Here is a 24,646-nt window from a genome sequence, read left to right as displayed (position 1 = left end):
TCAAGACATTAGACTGTCTTGATCGAAACAGTGACTACCATATATAGGGCTTGAAGCAGAATTGCAGTTGGGCATGGCATTGAATAAAACTTGTTTCCCGTTTTGAAAAAAAAAGTCTCTATTTGCATGCTCTGTTTGGGGTTTCTGTGGGCACAAGAGGTACAGAAGCTGGCTGTAAATGTATAATAAAGCACATTATGGCACTTGCTCTAAAGTAATCTTAGGGCAGGGGTCGAGTCGAGGGTGGACGACGTCTACCTGCTTTTTTCAGAGACTGGTCGTCATCCACACTAGTATCTATAGTGGAGGGGAGCAGTGCAAAGAAGGTAAGCTGTGGGCACACAGGGGAAGGGGGGGCATCTTCCCCCCCCCCCCCCCCCTTCCCTGACCTTGGGACTCCCCCTTCCTCGCTCTCCCCTCCAGAACTAAGTCTTGTGCGGCGGCTGGCAGCGGGCGGAACGTACCTCTGTTTCGTTCCAAGCGCTGGAAGTTCTGGTGACGCTGCTCTGGTCTAGACCAGACCAGACTAGCGGCAAATCCAGAGACCATCCCGCGCCTGCAACGGGACGGAGGTAAGTTCTGCCAGCTGCCGCACAAGACTTAGTTCTGGATAGGGGTGTGCATAATTATTCAGCCCCCTTCGGTCTGAGTGCAGTCAGTTGCCCATAGACATTGCCTGATGAGTGCTAATGACTACATAGAGTGCACCTGTGTGTAATGTCAGTACAAATACAGCTGCTTTGTGACGACCTCAGAGGTTGTCTAAGAGAATATTGGGTAAGATCTCAGGATCTGTACCGTCTAAAATCAGTTTTATTTAAAGCTCTTTAAAATCCATAACAAGCATCAATCAGTGTGTCCGGGTCACCATGACGCACGGCGTTTCAGAGATACAGCTCTTTCCTCAGATAGTACTAGCACACACTCAGAGTGTGTGCTAGTACTATCTGAGGAAAGAGCTGTATCTCTGAAACGCCGTTCGGTTCGCGCGAACTTTTGCGAACTGCAATAGACTTCAATGGAGAGGCGAACTTGAAAATTTAGAAAAAATTATGCTGGCTACAAAAATGATGGGAAAGATGTTTCAAGCGGTCTAATACCTGGACGGAGACATGCTTGAGTGGGATACACCTCAAAAGTCTCAATAAAAAACCTACATTTGATGCCAACCACTGTTTTAAGGTCAGAAATCACATTGAATTGCAGGCCTAAACTGCTTTACAACATCTTGCATGTGTATATGTTGCGGCCAGAACCCAAAGTGTGCCAATGTTAGAAATGTAATGATTACAATAAGCTCAATGTATTTTATGGCCGTCTCCCTGCGGCCAAATGTATTACAACTTGGTTAATTTAATGAAATGAAGCCGGCGTCAATGTAATAGATGAAGCCGCCGACTTTCGCACTGCCTCCTCCCCCCGCCTCTCTCCTCTCCCTGCCTCCTATACAATACGGAGCAGCCGGGGACATGCGTGTCCCCGAGAGTCGTTCGTTGCGGCAGGGGAATCCTGCCGTTCCTGCAGAGCGGGTGCTGGCAGAAGCAATGTCTACTTCCCCTGCCGCGACGAACGACTCTCGGGGACATGCATGTCCCCGGCTGCTCCGTATTGTATAGGAGGCAGGGAGAGGAGAGGGGGGGGGGGGAAGGGGAGTAGGAGGCAGAGAAAGTGTCATTAGGGCCTTGCTGTAACAGATTGTAGTGTATCTATTTCAACTAATGTACCCTTCTTAAACTTGAAGATTGTATACAAATGTAAGCAGAGTGGCACAGCAGAAGTGTGCTGGGCCCATAACCCAGAGGTTGATGGATCGAAACCATCCTCTGCTAGGCATGATTTCATTTTTGCACCTCGGAACGGAGCAGCTGATCTGTGGTGAATCAGCTGCTCAAGAAGCACAGTGCACACTTTCCCAGACTGTCTAACTGCAGAGCCCGTTCTGCTAGACGGGATAATACACAAGTACCCCCACTTTATTATGAAATTCGGAACAAACTGCACGATTGGATGTTTCCAAATTCACGGTAAGTCCTGCCAAAGCAGAGATATGCATTTTGGGGTCACAATTCACTCCAGACCCCTCAAGTTTGATGTCATTGGTTTTGATAATTTCTGACCAACCTGAAAATGTTACTAGATTTAACATAATCAGAAGAAAAAGAGGATGTATCTGGGCACCAATCGCTGAAAAAAATCACCTATTTATTTTATTTCCAACACCTTCAGTGATACATGCAATAATCTAGCCTTACAGCTGTTTCACGGGATGACCCGCTTTTTCAGAGGCAGCTATCTGCTGCCTCTGAAGAAGCGGGTCATCCCGTGAAACAGCTGTAAGGCTAGATTATTGCATGTATCACTGAAGGTGTTGGAAGTAAAATAAATAGGTGATTTTTTTCAGCGATTTGGTGCCCAGATACATCCTCTTTTTCTTCTGATCGTGTTAAGTTTTTTCTCTGGAGGCACAATTGCCTGCTGGCACCTGCATCTTCCGACCTGCCAGTCGCACATCTTGTGCCGATTTTTTTTCCTGTTCTCTCCACAAGTAGATTTAACATAACCTGTACGGTTTTGGAGATGGATTTTTTATCATGATTTAGATATATTTCTGTCTCCATGTGAAGGGGCTGGCTCATCTCAGGTTCCAAGAGGGGTGTGATCCCCGCCCTCACTTCTCTTTGCTGAAGTTGGGGCTATAACTTAACTGGGCCCAGGTTGGCCAGGGTCAAATTGTTAAAATAGGACGTTGAGTTAACATCAACCGGCAGCCAGCTGGACACTGGCAAATTACTTGGATTATTTCTAACAAAGGCATGGCAATCGGCCATCTGGGACTTAGTCCAAAGACTTGCGATTGCTGCATGGACTACCAATAACGGTATTTGAACTGTACATTAAATCATTCTGTTTCTTTTCATCTCTACTCTCTTTCTATCAAACCAATCTGTTCTGCCGGACAGGTATATTTACCTGTGGGTTAACGTATACTGTGTGTATGTAGTTTTAGAATAAAACGAACAATTTTATTGTTTAGTCTTGGGCCTGTTCTAGTCGCCTGATTGTTACTACAAAGAATCTGCCCTCTGAAGAATCATACTACCGCATTGTTTTATTATGAATTATTATAAATTGTTGATTTGCTAGCTAGGTTGTAAATAACCATTTCTTCTATTCAGGAGTAGCTAGTTGGAAACTGTCCACTCCATTCAACACTGACATTGGTGGCAGTGAAAGTACCCGATTTCCAGCGCGAAATCAATATTTTTTTTTTAGTTTACTGATTGTACATACAATCGGGATTGTACATATATGGGCACCCTTTAACCAATCTTAACCTTTTTACTACGTACACAGTGAATCTGCCTCCAGAATCCCTTCTAAATGCAGCGGCCCGCCTCATTCACCTTTCCACACGCTCTTCCGATGCAGCCCCACTGTGCCGTTCTCTCCACTGGTTACCCATTACCCAGAGGATCCAGTTCAAACTCCTAACTCTAACATACAAAGCCCTCCACGAGTTGTCTCCTCCACACATCTCCTCACTAATCTCAAGATATTGTCCCTCCCGCAACCTTCGCTCCTCCCAAGAAATTCTCCTGGCCTCTAAGCTGATCACCTCCTCTCATGCTCGCATCCAGGACTTTACACGAGCATCAGCCCTTATCTGGAACTCTCTTCCACAGCCTGTACGTCATGCTCCAAACCTGGACATCTTCAAACGCACTCTTAAAACACACCTTTTCAGACAAGCTTATAACATTCTATAGCCCTTTATTTACTTATTTGTCACAATGTAATCAGAGGCAAAGAATCACTGCCTCATCCATCCTCCACCCCCTTACCTAGTGTGTCCCCCACTACCCATTAGATTGTAAGCTCGCAAGGGCAGGGTCATCCTCCTAATGTTTACTGTCTTTGTAACAATATTTGTGCTGCTTGGAACTCTGCTGTATATTTGTTAGTTGTATCTATGTTCCCCTTGTCGTCTTATTGTGCTTTGTAAAGCGCTGCGGAATATGTTGGCGCTATATAAATAAAAAATAATAATAATAATAATAGTGCATGAGACCTGCATGGCAACAGTGGCCTAGTAATACGGGATTGGTGACATTACATATTGTCGACAGCGTTGCGACCAATCTTTAGTGTCAGTCTGCTCACCATACTGCCAACCATCGGAGGTGACTATTCCCTGATTGGTAACGGGAGCAAATTAGTCAGGACTGGCCTGCTCTGTCACATTACTACCTTCTGACCATCCAGCAACCGGTCTTTTAACGTCTTTTAGACGTCTTTTAGAGTCGCGGGGCTGGATTGTCACACCCAGATAATTTACTTTTGTAACTTTGTGAAGTTGCTGTCTTTGCTAGAAACCTGTAATATTTTATTTTTCTTGCAGATTAGTAATCTAAAGAAGATTTTAAAGGGTATTTTGGACTACAATCATGAGGTAAATATCTAAATGCGGTAATGCCTGTTTGATATTAGTATGGCAAAGATAACTGGCCAAATTCAGTGCCCTAAAAATGACATCTGGAGCCATAATTGTCAATAGAATCGCTCTAATAGACTCCTAGATTGCACAGACTGACTCCTCTATTCTGCTTCATTCCATCCACCCTAACCTAAATATTTGATGTTTCCTTGGTTAAAATCAACCTCACCCAAAAATTATTTTCTTAATATGGACAAAGCTGAAGAACTTGCCAGAGATCAATGCTGTAACGTGCCCACCTCGATCCATTCCAGACAGAAAACTATTGGTCCGACAGGCTAGAAAGATCTTGGTCAAAGGGGTGTGGTGGGGTGTGCAGCAGTAGCAGCAGTCAATATGATGGGCCTTCGGGCGGCCCTCCTTCCCCCTCCCCCTTCCCCAATCTAAAATGTATGCCTGGGCTGTGCAGTGTCGCTTACACGTACCTAACCACCGACACTCCTCTTTTCTTCTCTCTCCATTCCGCTGAGCACTGTACCACGTGACTTTATGGTATGTACATGCGACCGGGTCGTGGTGTACTGGCGCCCTGGCAGTAATAGAGGACTCTGGAGGATTGGCGCTTCAGACAAGTGAGCTTTATCACTGCTGCAACATTCTGCACAGCTTGGAGGAGCACATAGATGGAGGGAGACCTAGGAGCCTGCCAGGCAAAGGCCGCTCCACAGATTTCCAGTAGATTTAATGATCACATCTACTGGAAATCTGTGTACAGTGTGTGTGTGGATAATAGATCCCTCTCTGATCAGATGGTTGAATCTGCTGGCCATCTGGCAATGTATGGGCACTGCTAGCTTTAATCTGTGCCTTTTGTATTCAAAAAGTGCAAGTTTATCTTATTGCCAATCTTTCATTGTCCTACAACTGCTAGACGTTGTGGCCCAATAATTCTAATCAATAATTGATCCACCGAGTATGCATACAATAGCTTAATCCCCAGCTTTTAGTGTGTTGTAGCTCCTACTTCCAAGATGGCGCTGTATGTACTCACATCTTTGCAATTCCACAGCTAGATTGGAGGTGTGTGTGTGTGTGTGTGTGTGTGTGTGTGTGTGTGTGTGTGTGTGTGTGTGTGTGTGTGTGTGTGCGTGCGTGCGTGCGTGCGTGCGTGCGTGCGTGCGTGCGTGCGTGCGTGCGTGTAGGGGGGAGGGGGGTGGCAGTATTCTGACCATTACTGTTTAGAACCATTTAAATTCGAGGCCAGAGTAAAGCCTCATCTACAGGGTACAATTTCCCATCAGATAGACAGATCTATTAGATCAGTGGTCCTCAAACTAAGGCCCGCGGCCAAATGTGGCCCCCCTGAGGCTTTTTTACCAGCCCCCCACACACAAAATGTATTACTTACAGATGCAGTCTGCTACATCTTTAAATATTGGTGTTACGCATATACAGTGGAGGAAATAATTATTTGACCCCCTCACTGATTTTGTAAGTTTGTCCAATGACAAAGAAATGAAAAGTCTCAGAACAGTATCATTTCAATGGTAGGTTTATTTCAACAGTGGCAGATAGCACATCAAAAGGAAAATCGAAAAAATAACCTTAAATAAAAGATAGCAACTGATTTGCATTTCATTGAGTGAAATAAGTTTTTGAACCCCTACCAACCATTAAGAGTTCTGGCTCCCACAGAGTGGTTAGACACTTCTACTCAATTAGTCACCCTCATTAAGGACACCTGTCTTAACTAGTCACCTGTATAAAAGACACCTGTCCACAGAATCAATCAATCAAGCAGACTCCAAACTCTCCAACATGGGAAAGACCAAAGAGCTGTCCAAGGATGTCAGAGACAAAATTGTAGACCTGCACAAGGCTGGAATGGGCTACAAAACCATTAGCAAGAAGCTGGGAACGAAGGTGACAACTGTTGGTGCGATTGTTCAAAAATGGAAGGAGCACAAAATGACCATCAATCGACCTCGCTCTGGGGCTCCACGCAAGATCTCACCTCGTGGGGCGTCAATGGTTCTGAGAAAGGTGAAAAAGCATCCTAGAGCTACACGGGAGGAGTTAGTGAATGACCTCAAATTAGCAGGGACCACAGTCACCAAGAAAACCATTGGAAACACATTACACCGCAATGGATTAAAATCCTGCAGAGCTCCCAAGGTCCCCCTGCTCAAGAAGGCACATGTGCAGGCCCGTCTGAAGTTTGCCAATGAACACCTGAATGATTCTGTGAGTGACTGGGAGAAGGTGCTGTGGTCTGATGAGACCAAAATAGAGCTCTTTGGCATTAACTCAACTCGCTGTGTTTGGAGGAAGAAAAATGCTGCCTATGACCCCCAAAACACCGTCCCCACCGTCAAGCATGGGGGTGGAAACATTTTGCTTTGGGGGTGTTTTGCTGCCAAGGGCACAGGACAACTTAATCGCATTAACGGGAAAATGGACGGAGCCATGTATCGTGAAATCCTGAACGACAACCTCCTTCCCTCTGCCAGGAAACTGAAAATGGGTCGTGGATGGGTGTTCCAGCACGACAATGACCCAGAACATACAGCAAAGGCAACAAAGGAGTGGCTCAAGAAGAAGCACATTAAGGTCATGGAGTGGCCTAGTCAGTCTCCGGACCTTAATCCAATAGAAAACCTATGGAGGGAGACAGCCTCGAAACCTTAGGGATTTAGAGATGATCTGCAAAGAGGAGTGGACCAACATTCCTCCTAAAATGTGTGCAAACTTGGTCATCAATTACAAGAAACGTTTGACCTCAAGGGTTTTTCCACTAAGTATTAAGTCTTTTATTGTTAGAGGGTTCAAAAACTTATTTCACTCAATGAAATGCAAATCAGTTGCTATCTTTTATTTAAGGTTATTTTTTCGATTTTCCTTTTGATGTGCTATCTGCCACTGTTAAAATAAACCTACCATTGAAACGATACTGTTCTGAGACTTTTCATTTCTTTGTCATTGGACAAACTTACAAAATCAGTGAGGGGTCAAATAATTATTTCCTCCACTGTAGATTAACAGTGCTGGCACCACCCATCCACATGGAAGCCAGAAAGCAGTCATTTGCTGGTTTCCAATCAAATTCCACATCAGGTCGGTGGCACTGCTGTCCAATTGGACTGGAGGTTGTCACCTTAGTATGCTTCACTGTCTGGCCCGCAAAGACTTCTACATCACTTTATGTATACTCTGGCCCCCCAGCAGTCTGAAGTATGTTGACCCGGCCCTCAACCCAAAACGTTTGGGGACCCCTGTATTACATAGATCTAATAAGAAATTGCATTGTGTGTAGACGTCCAAATTGTTTCAGATTAAGTTTGCAAAAGATTTTGCGTTGATAAGTACCCAAAATCCATTGCAAAATCTAACACAATCCGATTGGACCGGTTGGAAATTATCTAATAGATCCGATCTAATGGAAAATTGTACTGTGTAGATGAGGCTTTACAGAGACTCAAAGGCTGGTGAAGTCCCCCTTCAATTTGAATAATCAATAGGCCAGATTGGGTAATGGGGCATGCAATAGCATCTCACTGGCTTCCATTGCCATGTGAAATCTGGAGTCACATGACACCAGAAGCCGGAGAGATGCTTTGCACACACACTGGCATGAGGAAAGAGCACTGTGCCCAGTGGTGGTACACACACGCACACGTGTGTGTATGTATATATATATATATTCTCTGTCTATCACAATGTGGATAAAAAGTGAGCATGTAGGACTATATGGAGCCATATTCCAATGTATAATACTATCCGTGGTCCCAACCTGTTGTTAGACAGCGTGACCGTCTACAAAGGAATCTTCCAGTTACCAGAGTGCGGGATGGGTTTTCCCCACATGCTTTGAAGGTGATGGCTGGCCAGCAACCCGGGTTTGTGAATACCCCATTTACTTTGCCATTTTAATTGCTCATTTCCTAGACATACTATGCCATATTGGGGCGTACGAGAGGAATCGGCGCAGGAGACTTGGGTGCAGGATACTGCCAGTATATGGCTGATCCTGCTGCTGCACAAGTCCCAGCCATATTAAATACTATTTCCCCTCCAGGCTGCCATGGATGGTAGGGAATGAAATAATTTGGCTTCCTGAAAATGTTGGAGGCCGAATTATAGTGTTTTATAAGTAACTTCAGCTCCGTCTTCTGATGGCGCTGAAGTTGCTTACTTCTGCGCCCAAGTCTCCTGCGCTGGAATGAAAGTGTTCGCATATTGGGCCCCTGCCTCTCTATTTTCTTTTTCTCTCAAGGTCACTTGATCTACCTCCTATGCTAGTAATTGTAACTGGGGACCAGGAGGGGCTAATGTTTGCATGTGGGGACCAGGAGGGGTTAGTGACTGCAATACTTTATGTAGTGCAGCCATCAAACCCTTCTGGTACTCAAGTGCAGCAAGTCACACTCCTATTGTGTCCACTTGTTGCCAAAGGACAACTTTTATACTTGAATTTAAAAAAAAAAAAAAAAAAAAAAAAAAAAAAAAAACCGTTACGGGGTCCAAATACTAGGATCAACTTAATGATATACGGTAGTATAACAAGTTACATAGTTATTTTGGTTGAAAAAAAGACATACGTCCATCGAGTTCAACCAGTACAAAGTACAACTCCAGCCTGCTCCCTCACATATCCCTGTTGATCCAGAGGAAGGCGAAAAAACCCTTACAAGGCATGGTCCAATTGGCCCCAAAAGGGAAAAATTCCTTCCCGACTCCAGATGGCAATCAGATAAAATCCCTTGATCAACATCATTAGGCCTTACCTAGTAATTGTAGCCATGGATGTCATTCAACCCAAGGAAAGCATCTAAGCCCCCTTTAAATGCAGGTATAGAGTTTGCCATAACGACTTCCTGTGGCAATGCATTCCACATCTTAATCACTCTTACTGTAAAGAACCCTTTCCTAAATAAGTGGCTAAAACGTTTTTCCTCCATGCGCAGATCATGTCCTCTAGTCCTTTGAGAAGGCCTAGGGACAAAAAGCTCATCCGCCAAGCTATTATATTGCCCTCTGATGTATTTATACATGTTAATTAGATCTCCTCTAAGGCGTCTTTTCTCTAGACTAAATAAACCCAGTTTATCTAACCTTTCTTGGTAAGTGAGACCTTCCATCCCACGTATCAATTTTGTTGCTCGTCTCTGCACCTGCTCTAAAACTGCAATATCTTTTTTGTAATGTGGTGCCCAGAACTGAATTCCATATTCCAGATGTGGCCTTACTAGAGCGTTAAACAGGGGCAATATTATGCTCGCATCTCGAGTTTTTTAATTTCCCTTTTAATGCATCCCAAAATTTTGTTAGCTTTAGCTGCAGCGGCTTGGCATTGAGTACGATTATTTAACTTGTTGTCGATGAGTACTCCTAAGTCCTTCTCCAAGTTTGATGTCCCCAACTGTCTCCCATTTATTTTGTATGGTGCTAGACCATTGGTACGACCAAAATGCATGACTTTACATTTTTCAACATTGAATTCCATCTGCCATTTATGTGCCCATATAGCCATCCTATCCAGATCCTGTTGCAATATGACACTAACTTCCTGAAAGTTGATGATTCTGCACAATTTTGTATCATCTGCAAAAATAGCAACATTGCTCACTACTGCATCCACTAGGTCATTAATAAATAAATTGAAGAGCACTGGACCCAGTACAGACCCCTGTGGGACCCCACTGCTAACAGTCCCCCATTTTGAGTACGATCCATTGACCACAACTCTTTGTTTTCTGTCCATTAGCCAGTTCCCTATCCAAGCACACAGACTCTTCCCCAGTCCTTGCATCCTCAACTTTTGCACCAGACTTTTGTGGGGAACAGTGTCGAAGGCCTTAGCAAAGTCCAAGTATATCACATTTACAGCATTCCCAATATCCATATTAGCATTCACTACCTCATAAAAGCTGAGCATGTTAGTCAGACAGGACCTGTCTTTAGTAAACCCATGTTGATGCTGAGAAATAAGATTATTTTCTACTATGAAGTCATGTATAGTATCTCTTAGTTTGCATACAACTGATGTTAAGCTTACAGGTCTATAATTTCCTGGATCTGATTTTTTGCCCTTCTTAAATAATGGGAAAACGTGGGCTGTACGCCAATCCACTGGGACTCTGCCAGTTGAAAGAGAGTCACAAAAGATAAGATAAAGGGGTTTATCTATAACTGAACTTAAAGAGAAACTCCAGTGAAAATAATAAAAAAAAGTGCTTAATTTTTACAATAATTATGTATAAATGATTTAGTCAGTGTTTGCTCATTGTAAAATCTTTCCTCTCCCAGATTCACATTCTGACATGTATTACATGGTGACATTGTTACTGTGGGCAAGTTATGTAGCTGTTTCTAGCTGCTCTGGCTGTTAGGGCCCTTTTCCACTAGCGCGTTTGCGCTAGCTGAATCGCAAAACCGCAAACCGCTAGCGATTTTACAATCGCTACGGTTTGCTTTTTAACATAGGAATCGCGGTAGGTCATTTCCACTACCGCGATTCGTTTTTTACTTGATCGCGATCGCGCCGCGGAGCGACTTTTGCCGCGATTTTGCTATGCAGTGCATAGCATAGCAAAATCGCGGCCGCAAACGTCGGGAAAACGGCGGAATTGCGATTCAGCAATCGCTAGCGTTCAGCGCGAACGCTAGCGACTGCTAGTGGAAAAGGGCCCTTACAGACAGCTTTAAACAGCCATTTCCTGTCTGTGAACATTGTTACATTGTGGCAGTTTGCCCAGAGTACCACGGTATTCAGAGCCTCTTGTGGGAGGGGTTTCATCACAAAGTTAGTCACACAGCGCCCCCTGATGGTCTGTTTGTGAAAATCATTCTATTTCTCATGTAAAAGGGGGTATCAGCTACTGATTGGGATAAAGTTCAATTCTTGGTTGGAGTTTCTCTTTAATTCCCTTAGGACCTGAGGATGCATGCCATCCGGGCCAGGTCCCTTGTCTATTTTTAATTTATTTAGTCTTGCCTTTACTTCTTCCTGCGTTAAGTATTTAATATTACAGTTTGAAGATTGAGACTCTTCTGCCTCTGTAATTTGCAACAGTGCTGTTTCCTTTGTGAAGACAGAAGCAAAGAAAGCATTTAATAACTCTGCCTTACCTTGGTCATCCACCATTGAGTTCCCACCCTCATCCTTTAGGAGTTCTATACAGTCAACCTTTCTTTTTTTAGAGTTGATGTACTTGTAAAACTTTTTTGGGTTAGATTTGATATCCCTAGCGATTTGATTTTCAGCTTCGATCTTTGCCAGCCTAATTTCTTTTTTACAATTTTTATTGCACTCCTTATAATTGCTGACTGCAGCCTCGGTCCCCTCCTGTTTTAGGACCTTATAGGCATTCTTTTTCCTCTTCATTTTATCTCTAACCTTTCTATTCATCCATAGAGGCCTTTTTTTATTCCTAGACATTTTGTTTCCATATGGGATATACATACTACAATATTGATTGAGAATACGTTTAAAAGCTTGCCATTTCCCTTTAGTGTCCTCCCCTTGTAGTACATTATCCCAGTTCACCAAACTTAGTGCCTGCCTAATTTGATTGAACTTTGCTTTTCTAAAATTCATAGTTTTAGTGGTCCTGCTGCCCCGTGGCCTATCAGTCACCAGATCAAACGTTATCATGTTGTGATCACTATTTCCCAAATGTTCTTGAACCTGCACATTTGATCTGGTCTATTAGAAATGATCAGATCCAGTAACGCATTTCCCCTAGTTGGTTCCGTTACCATTTGAGTCAAGTAATTGTCCTGTAGTGCTGCCAGAAATCTGCTGCTTTTACCAGAATGGGTAGCCTCAATACCCCAGTCAATGTCTGGAAAGTTGAAGTCGCCCATAACTATGACCTCATTTTTACTTGCAGCTTTTTTTTAATTTGCTGTAGTAATCACAGTTCTGCAGCTTCATTAATATGAGGTGGTCTGTAGCATACCCCAATAAGCAATTGGCAACTTTTATTTCCACCATGAATATTTACCCAAACGGACTCCACATCTTCGCAATCTTCCTCCATCTCATCGTTGAGGACAGCTGTAAGAGAATTCTTAACAAAGAGACAAACCCCTCCACCTTTTTTCCCTGTTCTATCCCTCCTAAACACATTGTATCCTTTTAAATTAGCTATCCAGTCATGGCTTTCATCCATCCATGTCTCGGTTATTCCCACAATGTCATAGCCTTTGTCATTCAGAATGAACTCTAGTTCGTCTATTTTATTTGCAAGGCTCCGAGCATTGGTTACCATGCACTTTATATTTTTACCACCACATTTACCAATTTTGTTTACCTGAAATGGGCTACTTGAAGTTTTACCAACCTCCTTAATCTTTACACTGTCCCCACCCCCCTCTCCACCCCCCATAATGTTAGGCTCCCACTGTCTTTTTACCTTATCTTGTCTACATATTGAGACTTTATCCTCCCGCCTCCCCCCAGATCCTAGTTTAAAATCTCCAACCGTTTAGCTATCTTCTCCCCCAATGTAGCTGCACCCTCCCCATTAAGGTGCAGCCCATCCCTGCTGTAGAACCTGTAGCCGACTGCAAAGTCTGCCCAGTTCTCCAGGAACCCAAACCCTTCCTTCCTACACCAATTTCTCAGCCACTTATTTAACTCCCTAAGCTCCCTCTGTCTCTCAGATGTAGCACGTGGCACTGGCAGTATTTCAGAGAACACCACCTTGGAGGTCCTTGCTTTAAGTTTATCTCCAAGTACCTGAAAATCATTTTTGAGGACCTTCCATCTCCCACTAACTTTGTCATTGGTGCCAATGTGTACCATGACAGCCGGGTCTTCCCCAGCCCCACCCAATATTCTGTCAATTCTTTCCGCTACATGCCGAACCCGAGCACCAGGGAGGCAACAGACTGTACAGCATTCACGGTTTCTTCGACAGATTACCCTGTCTGTGCGCCTAATAATTGAATCCCCTACCACCAGTACCTGTCTAGCCTTAGCTGCACTCCTATTCCCTTTCTCGTTACAGTAGTCTGCCATTTGGTTGCTAAGGAGCACATCCTGCTGCAGCATTGCTACTCCAGAATCATCCTCCCCAATATTACGCAAACAAGCATACTTATTAGTGAGGGACAACTCGGGATTAGCCTCCCTGCCACTTTTCCCCCTACCCCTTCTAACTGTGACCCAACTAGCGGCTACCTCTGCTTCTTGGTCCGGCTTTACTTCACCCACCTCATCTTCAAGAGTTCCATCCAGTGTCTGGATCGTGAGATCCAAGCTCATCTCCATGTTGTGTATGCGTCTCAGTGTTGCGAGATGCTTATTCAGCTCTGCGACTTCCGCCTCTAACTGAGCAACACGCACACATCCAGGGCAACAGTAAACACCCTCAATCCGCTGATCAAGGCATGCATACATGCTGCAGGATGTACACTGTACTGCATTGTCCAACATGATGACTATTGTGTGGGGAAAAATTATTTAAGGTAAACTATGGTGGTAAAAGATGAAACGGGAGAGTGAGTGAAGTTCGGGATAGAGTGCAGCTGGGGTGGAAGAGGGGGAGGAGGGGCAGTGAGTAAAGTTGGGGTGGGGGGGAGAAGGGGAGGGGGAGTGAGTGAAGCTGGGGTGGAGTCCTCAAAACTTAAAGACTACACCACAACGTGTTAGCACATTCTAACCAATGCAAAAAACCGCAATATCGGTTGAAGGTTTTTTTTTTGTTTTGTTTTTTTAGTCCTTACCTGCTTCCTCTCCCTTCTCTCTTTGTGCCTGTGTTGTAACGCCTGTTTTTAACGCCTATGCCACCTTGTGTCGAAGCCACTTAGTGAGCAAGCCACAGACTGAGCAAGCTCAGTACTGAGTCCTGAAGCTTTCCAAATACCTCGTGTTACAGCTAATCCCTCCCCCTAGCTAATTGTCTGCCTGCTGCAAACAAGAGAAAAAAAATGTACTTTTAAAACGAACACTTGCTGTTAGATATCTGATGAATCGCTATGCACAAGCCCCAGATATCAAAGCAGCAACACACACTTTACAAACAACAGCAATATAATATAATCAGAGCTCACAATTTCCCAAATTGTTGTATGCTTTTCAGATTTTGGGTCATCAGATCAATGATTTCACGCTTCCTGATGTTACTTTGGTTGGAGAACACTCAGATGCGTCAGAGCTTGGAAGAATGTTGCAGCTCATTTTAGGCTGCGCTGTTAAATGTGAACAAAAACAAGGTAACAGATTTTTTTTTTATTTGAGCAACGATTGCGGTTTGAATAACTTTTTTACCTTATTTATAATAAGTGGCCTTTTTCTTCATCTGTGTGGATCAATTTACTAAAGCTGTAGAATACAGGTCAACATAAATGATCCAGCAAACTTTGATTAGAATAAAAAAAAAAATGTTTTTGAACCTGGCAGAAGTTTGCAGCACTTGCCTGGATTATATCAGAGCCTGGCAGGATTTATTGAAAATAGTTTTTGCTCTGAGTATATGTACATTACTGCAGTCTCACAACTGATACTATACTAATGTTTAATCAACCACCACTATGTGCTGATGTTACCCTAGTGAGAATTGCAGTCATCTGCCACCTAATAGCAGGCACCCTCACACTAGCCTTTATGCAATCATAAACAGTTTCTCACTTCTCTTTTTTCTTAGTGGCATAGCTATGGACTATTCAAAGCACACATGGAGGTGATCATTATCACTACAGCATCGATAGAAAGTTGTTGTAGAGAAAAGCCCCTAGTGGGGCCCCTAAGGAAATAATGGATTGTGTTGTGTAGTAAAATTCCTGTGGCGCAGTCTCATGCAGTCTCTTGTGTATCATGATCACTAGTATAGTATTGAAAGACAGTCATTGCGATCCACTTGATAGGCTACTAATTCTGCATTCTAGGTTCCTGCACACAGCCTAATGTAGGGATAACTAGCAAGTAGGGATGATTGATGAGACGCAAATTATTCTGAGTTGATGCTGGATTATGTCAAAAAAAATGTATGCAGCTTGAAATGGACCAATGCAGTCCTACCAAGGTCTAATCTTTAAAGGAACTCTGAAGAATCTAAAAAAGTGTTTTTTGTTTACCTGGGGCTTCTGCCAGCCGCCCTGTGCTCGCGACGTTACTAAACGATCCTCCGGTCCACCGCTGCGGCTCAATTTTGCTTTCTTCAGTCACCTGCCACTGTGCCCGTGCTTGTCCTCATTCACAAACTGCATAGGTGCAGTAGAGATTTTCTCATACTGCGACTGTGTAGGATGCTCCTGGCTACAGGAGCTGTATGAGGACGCAGTGGACGTCGACTTGCAAATCGGTGAGAACGAAAGTGAGCCGCACATGTCACTTGTCCACGGAGGCTGCTGGGGGCTGACAGAAGCCCCAGGTAAGTTAATTTTTTTTTTTAGATTCTTAAGGTCTGCTTTAAGCTTCCTATACTTACATACAAAATTTGCATAATCCTGCCTCCACTCGGAACTATTTGTATCTCATTGACTATCCCTACTAGCAAGAAAACTGCCGCTTCCAATCTGTATGGACCTGTAGATTAAGGGATGTGACGCTTTTCTTATTAAATTGTTGTATGCATTTTACTAATATTTTGGTGCTTTAAATGTATTACATTTGCACAATTTGCTTCTAGAATATATTCAGACCATCATGATGATGGAGGAATCTGTACAGCACATGGTGATGACTGCTATACAAGAGGTAAGATACAGCGATGCTCTTATTATGCATAAGCATAATATACAGATATATGCATTAACCGGTTTTTGGTAAACTGCACAATTGGGTAACCTGTCCTGCTTTTTAGTTGCTAATAGAAATGGCAGAATACAGTGTGTTACCTGGGTGTGTCTGTGTTATGTGACCAGGCTATGAACTTAAAGAGGAACCATAACCAAGGATTGAACTTCATCCCAGTCAGTAGCTGATACCTCCTTTGCCAGAAGAAATCTTTAACTTTTTTCAAATGGATCATTAGGATTCTCTGTATGGCTGATATTGTGTTTAAACCCCTCCCACAGTGTGATGACAGCACCTGGGTACTGACATCACACTGTGGGAGCATTGTGGGGAATAGCAGTTTCTAACTGCCAAAAATGCATCATCTCTTTCCACAGACATCACCTGCCAGCAGTAAAAATGTCGCCATGTAAATCGGGGAGAGGAAACATTTTAAAATGGGCAAACATTGACTAAATCATTTATAAATAATGATTGTAAAAATTAAGCACTTTTTTCATGACGTTTTCACTGGAGTTCCTCTTTAAGGAGCTTACACACGAACAGCTATGGTCACTGGGTGGCAGTTTGGGAGCAGAGCGCTGTACTGATGCCTCACTCAACCATAGTAGGGCATCACCACGGTTTATATGGATGGGAGAGGAGGGACAATGTGTGGCGAATGACAGAGCAGATTTTAGTTGGAGGTGTAAGGAGTGGGATAGTGTGCTTTAAGGCCCATACACACATCGGATTTTTGCGAACGACTGGTCGTTTGAACGTCCCGTCGTTCAGACGGCCGCACGCCAAATCGGGCGTGTGTACAGACTGTTGTTCGGGTGATAAGACTGGTTTTGAGCGATCCGCCGTTCGCAAAAATCCGACGTGTGTATGGGCCTTTAAAAAAAACAAAAAAAAAAAAACACATGCCAGATACTTAACCACTTCAACCTTCAGTCGTTTTCACTTTATACATCCGAGCAATGTTTACCTGTCATTCATTAGCCTATAACTTTATCACTACTTATCACAATGAACTGATCAATATCTTGTTTTTTCCGCCACCAATTAGGCTTTCTTTGGGTGGTACATTTTGCTAAGAGCCACATTACTGTAAATGCATTTTAACAAGAAGAATAAGAAAAAAACAGAAAAAATGCATTATTTCTCAGTTTTCAGCCATTATAGTTATAAAATAATACATGCCTCCATAATTAAAACTCACGTACTGTATTTGCCCATATGTCCCGGTTATTACACCGTTAAAATTATGTCACTATAACAATGTATGGCGACAATATTTTATTTGGAAATAAAGGTGCCTTTTTTCCGTTTTGCATCTATCACTATTTACAAGTTTAAAATAAAAAAAAATATATAGAAATATTTCATCTTTACATTGATATTTAAAAAGTTTAGACCCTTAGGTAAATATTTACATGTTTTTTTTTATTATTGTAATGTTTTTTGTTTTTTTTTATATTAAACATTTTATTTGGGTATTTTTTGGGAGGGTGGGATGTAAAAAGTACTTTTATAATGTAAATGTGTGTTGAGTTTTATTTTTTTAACTTTTAGTTGTAGTTTTACTTTTTGGCCACAAGATGGCGGCCATGAGTTTTTTTACATGACGTCACTCTAAGCGTAACATACGCTTAGAGGGACGCAACAGCCAGCCAAAGCGGCGCTTCTGAGAGAAGCTGTCGCTTTTTCCGCGGGGGAGAGGAATCAGTGATCGGGCACCATAGCGCGATTCACTGATTCGTGGGCTAACGATCCATGGCCTCCTGGGCGTACCTAGTACGTCCAGGAGGCCAAAGTAGTTAAACAAGCTCTGCGGGAACCTGTACACATGTTAAATTTCATCAACCGTGTGTACGCACTTTTGGATTCCCTATTATCTTGTAGATATGAATGCTGACAGCACAAAACCTTAGGGTGTTGGCTGAGGATGCAGTCCTATCTGCAGAAAAATAAGAATTTGCTGTCATTACTACCACAAATCAGCAGACTTGTTGCTATGTTTGTTAGAAACGTGATTCTTTGGCTGTAGCGTGAAATGAAATGTTAGCCTAGACCTGATTAGGGAGTACATGACACGTTGCTGCCGCATTAGTTGGGCGGTGCTGCTAGTAGAAAATTAGGGTAATGTCCATTACCAATATCTTATTATGCACTTACCCGGCACCTATTCTCACTTGAACCTTTCCTCCTAGCACCCCCCCCCCCCCCCCCAAACATATAATTCCTAACACTAACTCCAAAATTGGCTGGTGTGCCCATTGTATTTTACCCCCTAAACTGCAATGGATTTGCATTTCAGCGGTTAATGCTAATTTTCCCTTTTTATATGCCTAAGACCAGCTGCCCTCTCCTAATTTATAACACCCCCTCCACCCTCCAAATGTCTAAAACTAACCTCCCTCTCCTGATTCCTAACACCGCCCCCACCCCCCCCTACCCCCAGGTGCCTTAAACCTAACCTCCACTTCCTAAACCCTTACACTAAGCCGCCCCTCCCCGGCCACCCCCTTTAGGTGCTCAAAACTAACTAACTATCTACCTTCTAAAACACTACCAATTCCCCCCCCCCCCCCCCTTTCAGGAGCCTAAAACTAGACCTCCTAATTCCTGACACTGCGCCCCCCCCCCCCTTCAAGTGCTTAACGCTAACTACCCAGTCCTAATTCTTGACTCTAACCCCCCCTCCAGGTGCCTAAAACTGACCTCCTCCTTCTAATTTCTGACACAGACCCCAAGGCCCAAATGACCATTAGTTGTAATTGATCATCTACAATCGGCAACAACCATTCTTTCCTTTGTAGTAGACGATCGGCTATTGGGAAACCCAACTCCCTGATCGGGCACTCAATCACTGATAATTATAACACGCATATATTGGACACCTGCCAATCCCTGCACCCAAATTACCTGGTTTGTTTGTGGGCACACTGCTCAGAGCTTGTTTCCGTCTATGTAGAAGCTGTTAAGTGTGTTCATTGTCATTTCCCCCCTAAACCGTAATGGATCTGCATGAACTTTGTTGTAGCACAGTTGTTTATATACATTTTGTACTTTTGTAGATTCATTTGCAAAATGATTTATTGTAATACTGTGCATGTCCTCCAATGAGTCTTGTTAGAAAAGAGCTGAAAAAGGAGCATTCTTCTTATGGCTATAAACTTCACCAGAAAATTCCAAGAATTTTAATGTGACGGACAGTACAAAGATAGGATTTTACCACAATGCAAATCTTCCTCAAGCCTTTTCAGCTTCTTTTTTGCTTTCTTTTCTTTCAGTCTGCATTATTATTTAGTACCCACATGAGACTGGAGCCCAGGGTAAAGCTCTTACCTCCAACCTTTTAGCTGCTTGTGGCCTTTGTATTAATTCATGCTTTTTTTGCCCTCATAAAACATGCCTTGTGAAATTACTGCCAACAGAATATGCTGCTGAGGATAAACAAACTCAGTTTGAGAAATTAGAAAAAAAAATCATAAAATCAGGTAAGGAAAACAGCACAGTGCAGTCAAATTAGCTACAGTACCTTATTTAAACAGACCTGATTTTTTTAAGCTCTTGTCCATAGCAATGTTGAGCATCTCCTGAGTTTTCCTTTCACTCATTACACTCTTGCAGACTAGGGGGGGGGGGGGGGGGGGTACAGTATAGGTATACTGAGAGACCGTAGAGTGTGAAACAATGGATGCAACATCTAACCAGGGTAGGCAGAGTAAGTAATTCATCACTGCTCTATTTTATAGCTATACTGGGTATGTGTTCAAACACATGACAGGACAATATATTACTACCAATTGCTACTACATGTCCACTGATCACCCAAAATAATAAATCCATATGTCTCATAGTGTGTCCCTCTTTCTGCTGCCAAAAACCTGTAAACTCTGCAAGCCCTTTAAAAAGGTCCTGTGGTATCTGGCATCAAAAAGTTAGTAGCAGATCATTTTAAAGATGAACTGTCACGAAATCTTAAAATTTAAAACGCATACAAATAAGAAGTACGTTTTTCCCAGAGTAAAATTAGCCATAAATAATTTTCTCCTATATTGCTGTCACTTACAGTAAGTAGTAGAAATCTGACATTACCAACAGATTTTATACTAACCCATCTTCTCATAGGGGGGGTTCTCAGGGTTTTCTTTATTTTTAAAAGCACTTAGTGAATGGCAGTTGCTCCGTTCAACTGCCAAAATAGTGTGCAGGGAGGCTGGCCAGCATCTTTGTATTAATCATTTTCAGGGAATGTCTTTATAAAGAATAAAGGCCATGCTGAGAATCCCCTATGAAGAGATGGACTAGCCCAAAACCTGTCGGTTTTGTCAGATTTCTACTACCTACTGTAAGTGACCGCAACATAGAAGAAAAGTAATTTATGGCTCATTTTACTCTGGGAGAAACATACTTCTTATCTGTCTGTGTTTTAAATTTTAAGATTTTCGCGACAGTTCCTCTTTAAGTTGCTAGGTAGGGCCTTGATGGATTCATCAGATTACTTCACCACCTTCCATTGCTCCATAATCCGCTTCAGATGCACACATACTGAAGCTACCGTAGGTACTTTACAATGGACAGTGATCAGCTTAGGCACTTTGTCTGATCTGTGGCTCTTGAGCCCCCATACATAGCAAGATGCAATTCACTGGGTGTTCCGATACCTTCGTTTAATGGACAGTATTGCCTTTTTCTACATCTTTTGCTACAGTAGCTCTTTGTGAGATAGGACCATGCAGATTATTATTATTATTTATTGTATTTATAAAGCGCCAACATATTATGCAGCGCTGCACAATAAATAGGGATACATACAATGTAAACAAAGGGTGACAGACAGAGAGGTAGCGAACGGTTATTCAACATAGTACAAGGGTATACATGCAAATTGTATTAGATGCATGATCATGTGTTTTTTACAGATTGTTTTGCTTTCTATGTATATCAGGGAGCCTTGGGTGCCCATAATCCATTCACCAATAGTCTCTCCTTAGACCACTTTTGGTTGAAATGAATTAACATGTTGAAGATGCCTTGACCCAATCATGTAGCAATTTCAGTTGGTCAAAATTGCTTTTCATGTTTTTCTGGTTGTCCCTGCTTCCAATGCATCATCTTCATGGTTTATCCTGCTTCCAATGCATCAGAACTGACTGTTAACCTGCTTTCGAATTACCCTTCATGTGTTATTGTGGTGAGACAAGGCACAGACACAGAAAATTTATATTGCGCTTTTCTTCTGGCGGACTCAAAGTGCCAGAGCTGCAGCCACTAGGACGTTCTCTATAGGCAGTAGCAGTGTTAGGGAGTCTTTCCCAAAGACTCCTACTGAACAAGTACTGGCTTACTGAACAAGAAGAGCCGAGCCCTTAACCATTACACCATCCAGCCACTGCATTAGATAATCAGTGTTGCCTTACTTGTCAGTGGTTTTAATATTATGAGCGACTTTATAGGACATAACTTTTTACACAGTTGTTCACAAAGAACACTGAACAATTTGCATCACTAACTTTTCCTCAGTAGTGCCCACACTCTAATGCCTGGTACACACCACGCAATTTCCCGCTAGATTGACGGGTCGAATCAATAATTACCAACAGGTCCGATCAGATTTCCAATCAGTTTAATCTTCTGTACAAAATTGATTGGAAATCTGATCAGACTTGTTGTAAATTATCCATTGGACCCGTCGGTCTGATGGGAAATTGCGTGGTGAGTACCAGGCATAATGCCACAATGTAGGGCCAATAATTTGGAGAAAGCCAATTAATCTTATAATCTGCTTTGGCTTGTGGGAATAAACCCATTCACAAACTGGCAGGGGTACTCTGTGAAAGATGAGGCTGTGGAATCTTAAATGATACTCCAGTCTTCACCAGAGTGCCTCACAAGGGAAGATGGGCTGTCACTTCTAGTGAGCGGCAGACAGATACAGACAGCTAGGATTCACTAAGATGCAGTCCTCGGGGTCACCTCACTGACAACCAGGGACATGGATAAGGAGCCTTTCACACTGTGCTTGGTTTGCATTTTTCTATCTGAAAGGGATACTATCGATTAAAACAACTTTTTTTAAATGCTGTATGTAAAGGCATACATTACCGCAAGCACTAGGAGCCGTTTCCTTCCTCGCACAGCTCTGCCTCTCTGGTGTAAAATCCCCCATCCGTTTTAGATACAAAAGTGTTGGGCTCTGAGGGCTAGAATATGTTCCTGCATGGGGGAAGTTGGGAAGGGGGGGGGGGGGTGGTGGTGCTATTAACCCCTCAGTGTATAATTTACTAATCACCTTGCTGAAAGAATCTTATTCAGATGGTGGTAAGGGGTTAAAGATTCCACAATGTGTGTTTATTATCTTTGCTTCTCTGACTGATAAAGATCCTAATAATGCCTTTTGTAAGCAGCATCTCTCCCTCTCAACAGTGCACCACATAGCAGCATACACAGTAGATGCAGCCTGGAGTGAAAAGTCGCAAGCAAGTCAGTCAGTCAGTCAGGAATAGTGTATACCCATCTCCCTGCTAGTTACATTACAGCAGTATTACAGCACATCTAGTTACCTGTTACCTCCTCAGATCAGCCTCCTCCTCATGTCTCCTGCATGCTGTGACACAGTGAAGTATATTTGTGAGCTGTTTGAGGAATGAAGGATGATTTGTAAGCAGGAAAAGAGGGAGAGAAAACTGGGTGAATAAATAAAGTGACCCTAGCACTAGTGGTAATGTTGTACCCTAATATACAGTATTTAAAAAAAAAAGTCATTTTAATTGATAGGGTTCCTTTAAGCGGTTATGGAAAAATGTGTATATATGAATCTTACAATAGTTCCATCAATTCTTTCATGCTACAAGGCACATTGCATTTGTGCTGCATTCATTTTTTTAAGATCCATGCTACAAGCATTTTTCTCATATGTATGCTGCATTATTACATTTTGGAAAAACTGCCTCCTGATGCACTAATATGTGTGAATGCTAACACGCCTGCATTTAGGGTACCTGAAGCAACATGAGGTAAACGCTCACTGATTATGATTGTTACTATAATTGCTTAAACTGGAGTACCTTGTTTGAATGTCTTTTCAGTCTTCTTGAGATAATTTACAATGTATAATCTCATTCTCATTGCAGCTAATGAGTAAAGAATCACCAGTGTCCATAGCAACAGATGCTTATGCTGAACTTGACCGTCAGGTAACCTTTTACTTTTCACTAGAGAGAATACCAACTGTTTTTATAGACCTCTCGAGTCTCCCAACTCTTTCTGCTCTTGACTAATAGAAGACTCCTTCTAACTAGTTAAAGAAGATTACTGAAGAACTAAATGATGCCTTGGCAGGAAAAGAAGAAATTGCCCAGCGGTGCCACGAGCTAGATATGCAGGTCAGTTTTGCCAGTACGCGCCATTCACAAACATATTCATCTGGGTAACAGCAGGAACCGAGTAATAATGAAAAACAATTAGCTGCAGTATGATCTGTGAGAGGGCACCAAAATATGAACAATAAATGGTCTACTTTCTATATTTTGGTCTACAACACAAGTAAGTTGCAAAAATTGCAGCAGATGTTCTAGAGAAAGTACTTATGGTATACAGGTATTTGTCATTTACTACTTGTACATTTTTCGATTGAGGACATAAATGATTGCTCAGATCAGCCCAAAAATGACTGCACATGCTTTCACTTTTAGGCTATTGGCTGATAAGTACGCGTGATATCATGACAAGCACAGTCTTTACTGCGCATGCACTGGAAAATTCCATTTTCCAATGACCTGTACCCTTCTTCTGAGGAGCCATTGTTTAATGTACTTGTGAGAATATTTTCGTAACAATGGCTTCATGCAGTTATCACATAAACTCTCTTGCCTACACTGTATTCGTGGCTTTTGGAGTGAGCATATAATGTCTCCTATGTTGCATCACTGCTGAATATGCAAATTATCCTTTGTTGTCCCTGTAAGCTAGCCACACCTCCAGAACCACTGGAATGCAATGATGTTCAATTGTACAAGATGACACATGATTGCATTCCAGCAGTTCTGGAGGCACGGCTAGCTTGCAGGGACAACAAAGGATGTATTCAGCAGTGATGCGTCGTGGGGCACATCATATGCTCACTCCACCCTGAATTATTGCCAATACCTTCTGTTTTAAGAAGGCAACGTTTTATTTTGCTTAACATTTTAGTAAGAGGGCTTTTTGGTCCTTTGTAGCCCCTTACACACTCCTAGGAGTTCTGGTTCACCATGAGCTTGCTGGGTAGTCTGTAATAGGTGCATTGAAGCAGCACAAGTAATTTTGATTGGTTTATTTCATTTTTGTGTACTAAGCACAGCTATTACTGTGTATATAAATTATTTATGATGACTATTATCTGAGAAATAGAACATTTTATCATATTTTCTATTTTAATTACAGTTTAAATTCATCAGAAGTCAGTCGGTGCATTTTTTCCCGACTCCGACTCCAGG

The 24,646-nt window shown here is 42.6% G+C and overlaps 1 protein-coding gene across 4 annotated transcripts in view; it reads left to right on the top strand.

Annotated features, from left to right (window-relative positions):
- HOOK3 (hook microtubule tethering protein 3) overlaps positions 1 to 24,646 on the top strand; it is a 125,961-nt gene that overhangs the window by 38,548 nt on the left and 62,767 nt on the right. For all 4 annotated transcript variants that reach the window (XM_068234215.1, XM_068234216.1, XM_068234217.1 and 1 more), the window contains exons 4-8: positions 4,400 to 4,450; positions 14,524 to 14,656; positions 16,072 to 16,139; positions 23,303 to 23,365; positions 23,471 to 23,554. In XM_068234215.1, coding sequence (XP_068090316.1) covers positions 4,400 to 4,450; positions 14,524 to 14,656; positions 16,072 to 16,139; positions 23,303 to 23,365; positions 23,471 to 23,554 — 399 coding nt within the window. The remainder of the gene's footprint in view (positions 1 to 4,399; positions 4,451 to 14,523; positions 14,657 to 16,071; positions 16,140 to 23,302; positions 23,366 to 23,470; positions 23,555 to 24,646) is intronic.

The sequence above is a fragment of the Hyperolius riggenbachi genome, chromosome 1, assembly GCF_040937935.1.
Source record: "Hyperolius riggenbachi isolate aHypRig1 chromosome 1, aHypRig1.pri, whole genome shotgun sequence".
Classification (NCBI taxonomy): Eukaryota; Metazoa; Chordata; class Amphibia; order Anura; family Hyperoliidae; genus Hyperolius; species Hyperolius riggenbachi.
The sequence above is the reverse complement of the archived record's forward strand: the minus strand, read 5'-3'. Positions and strand labels throughout refer to the sequence as shown.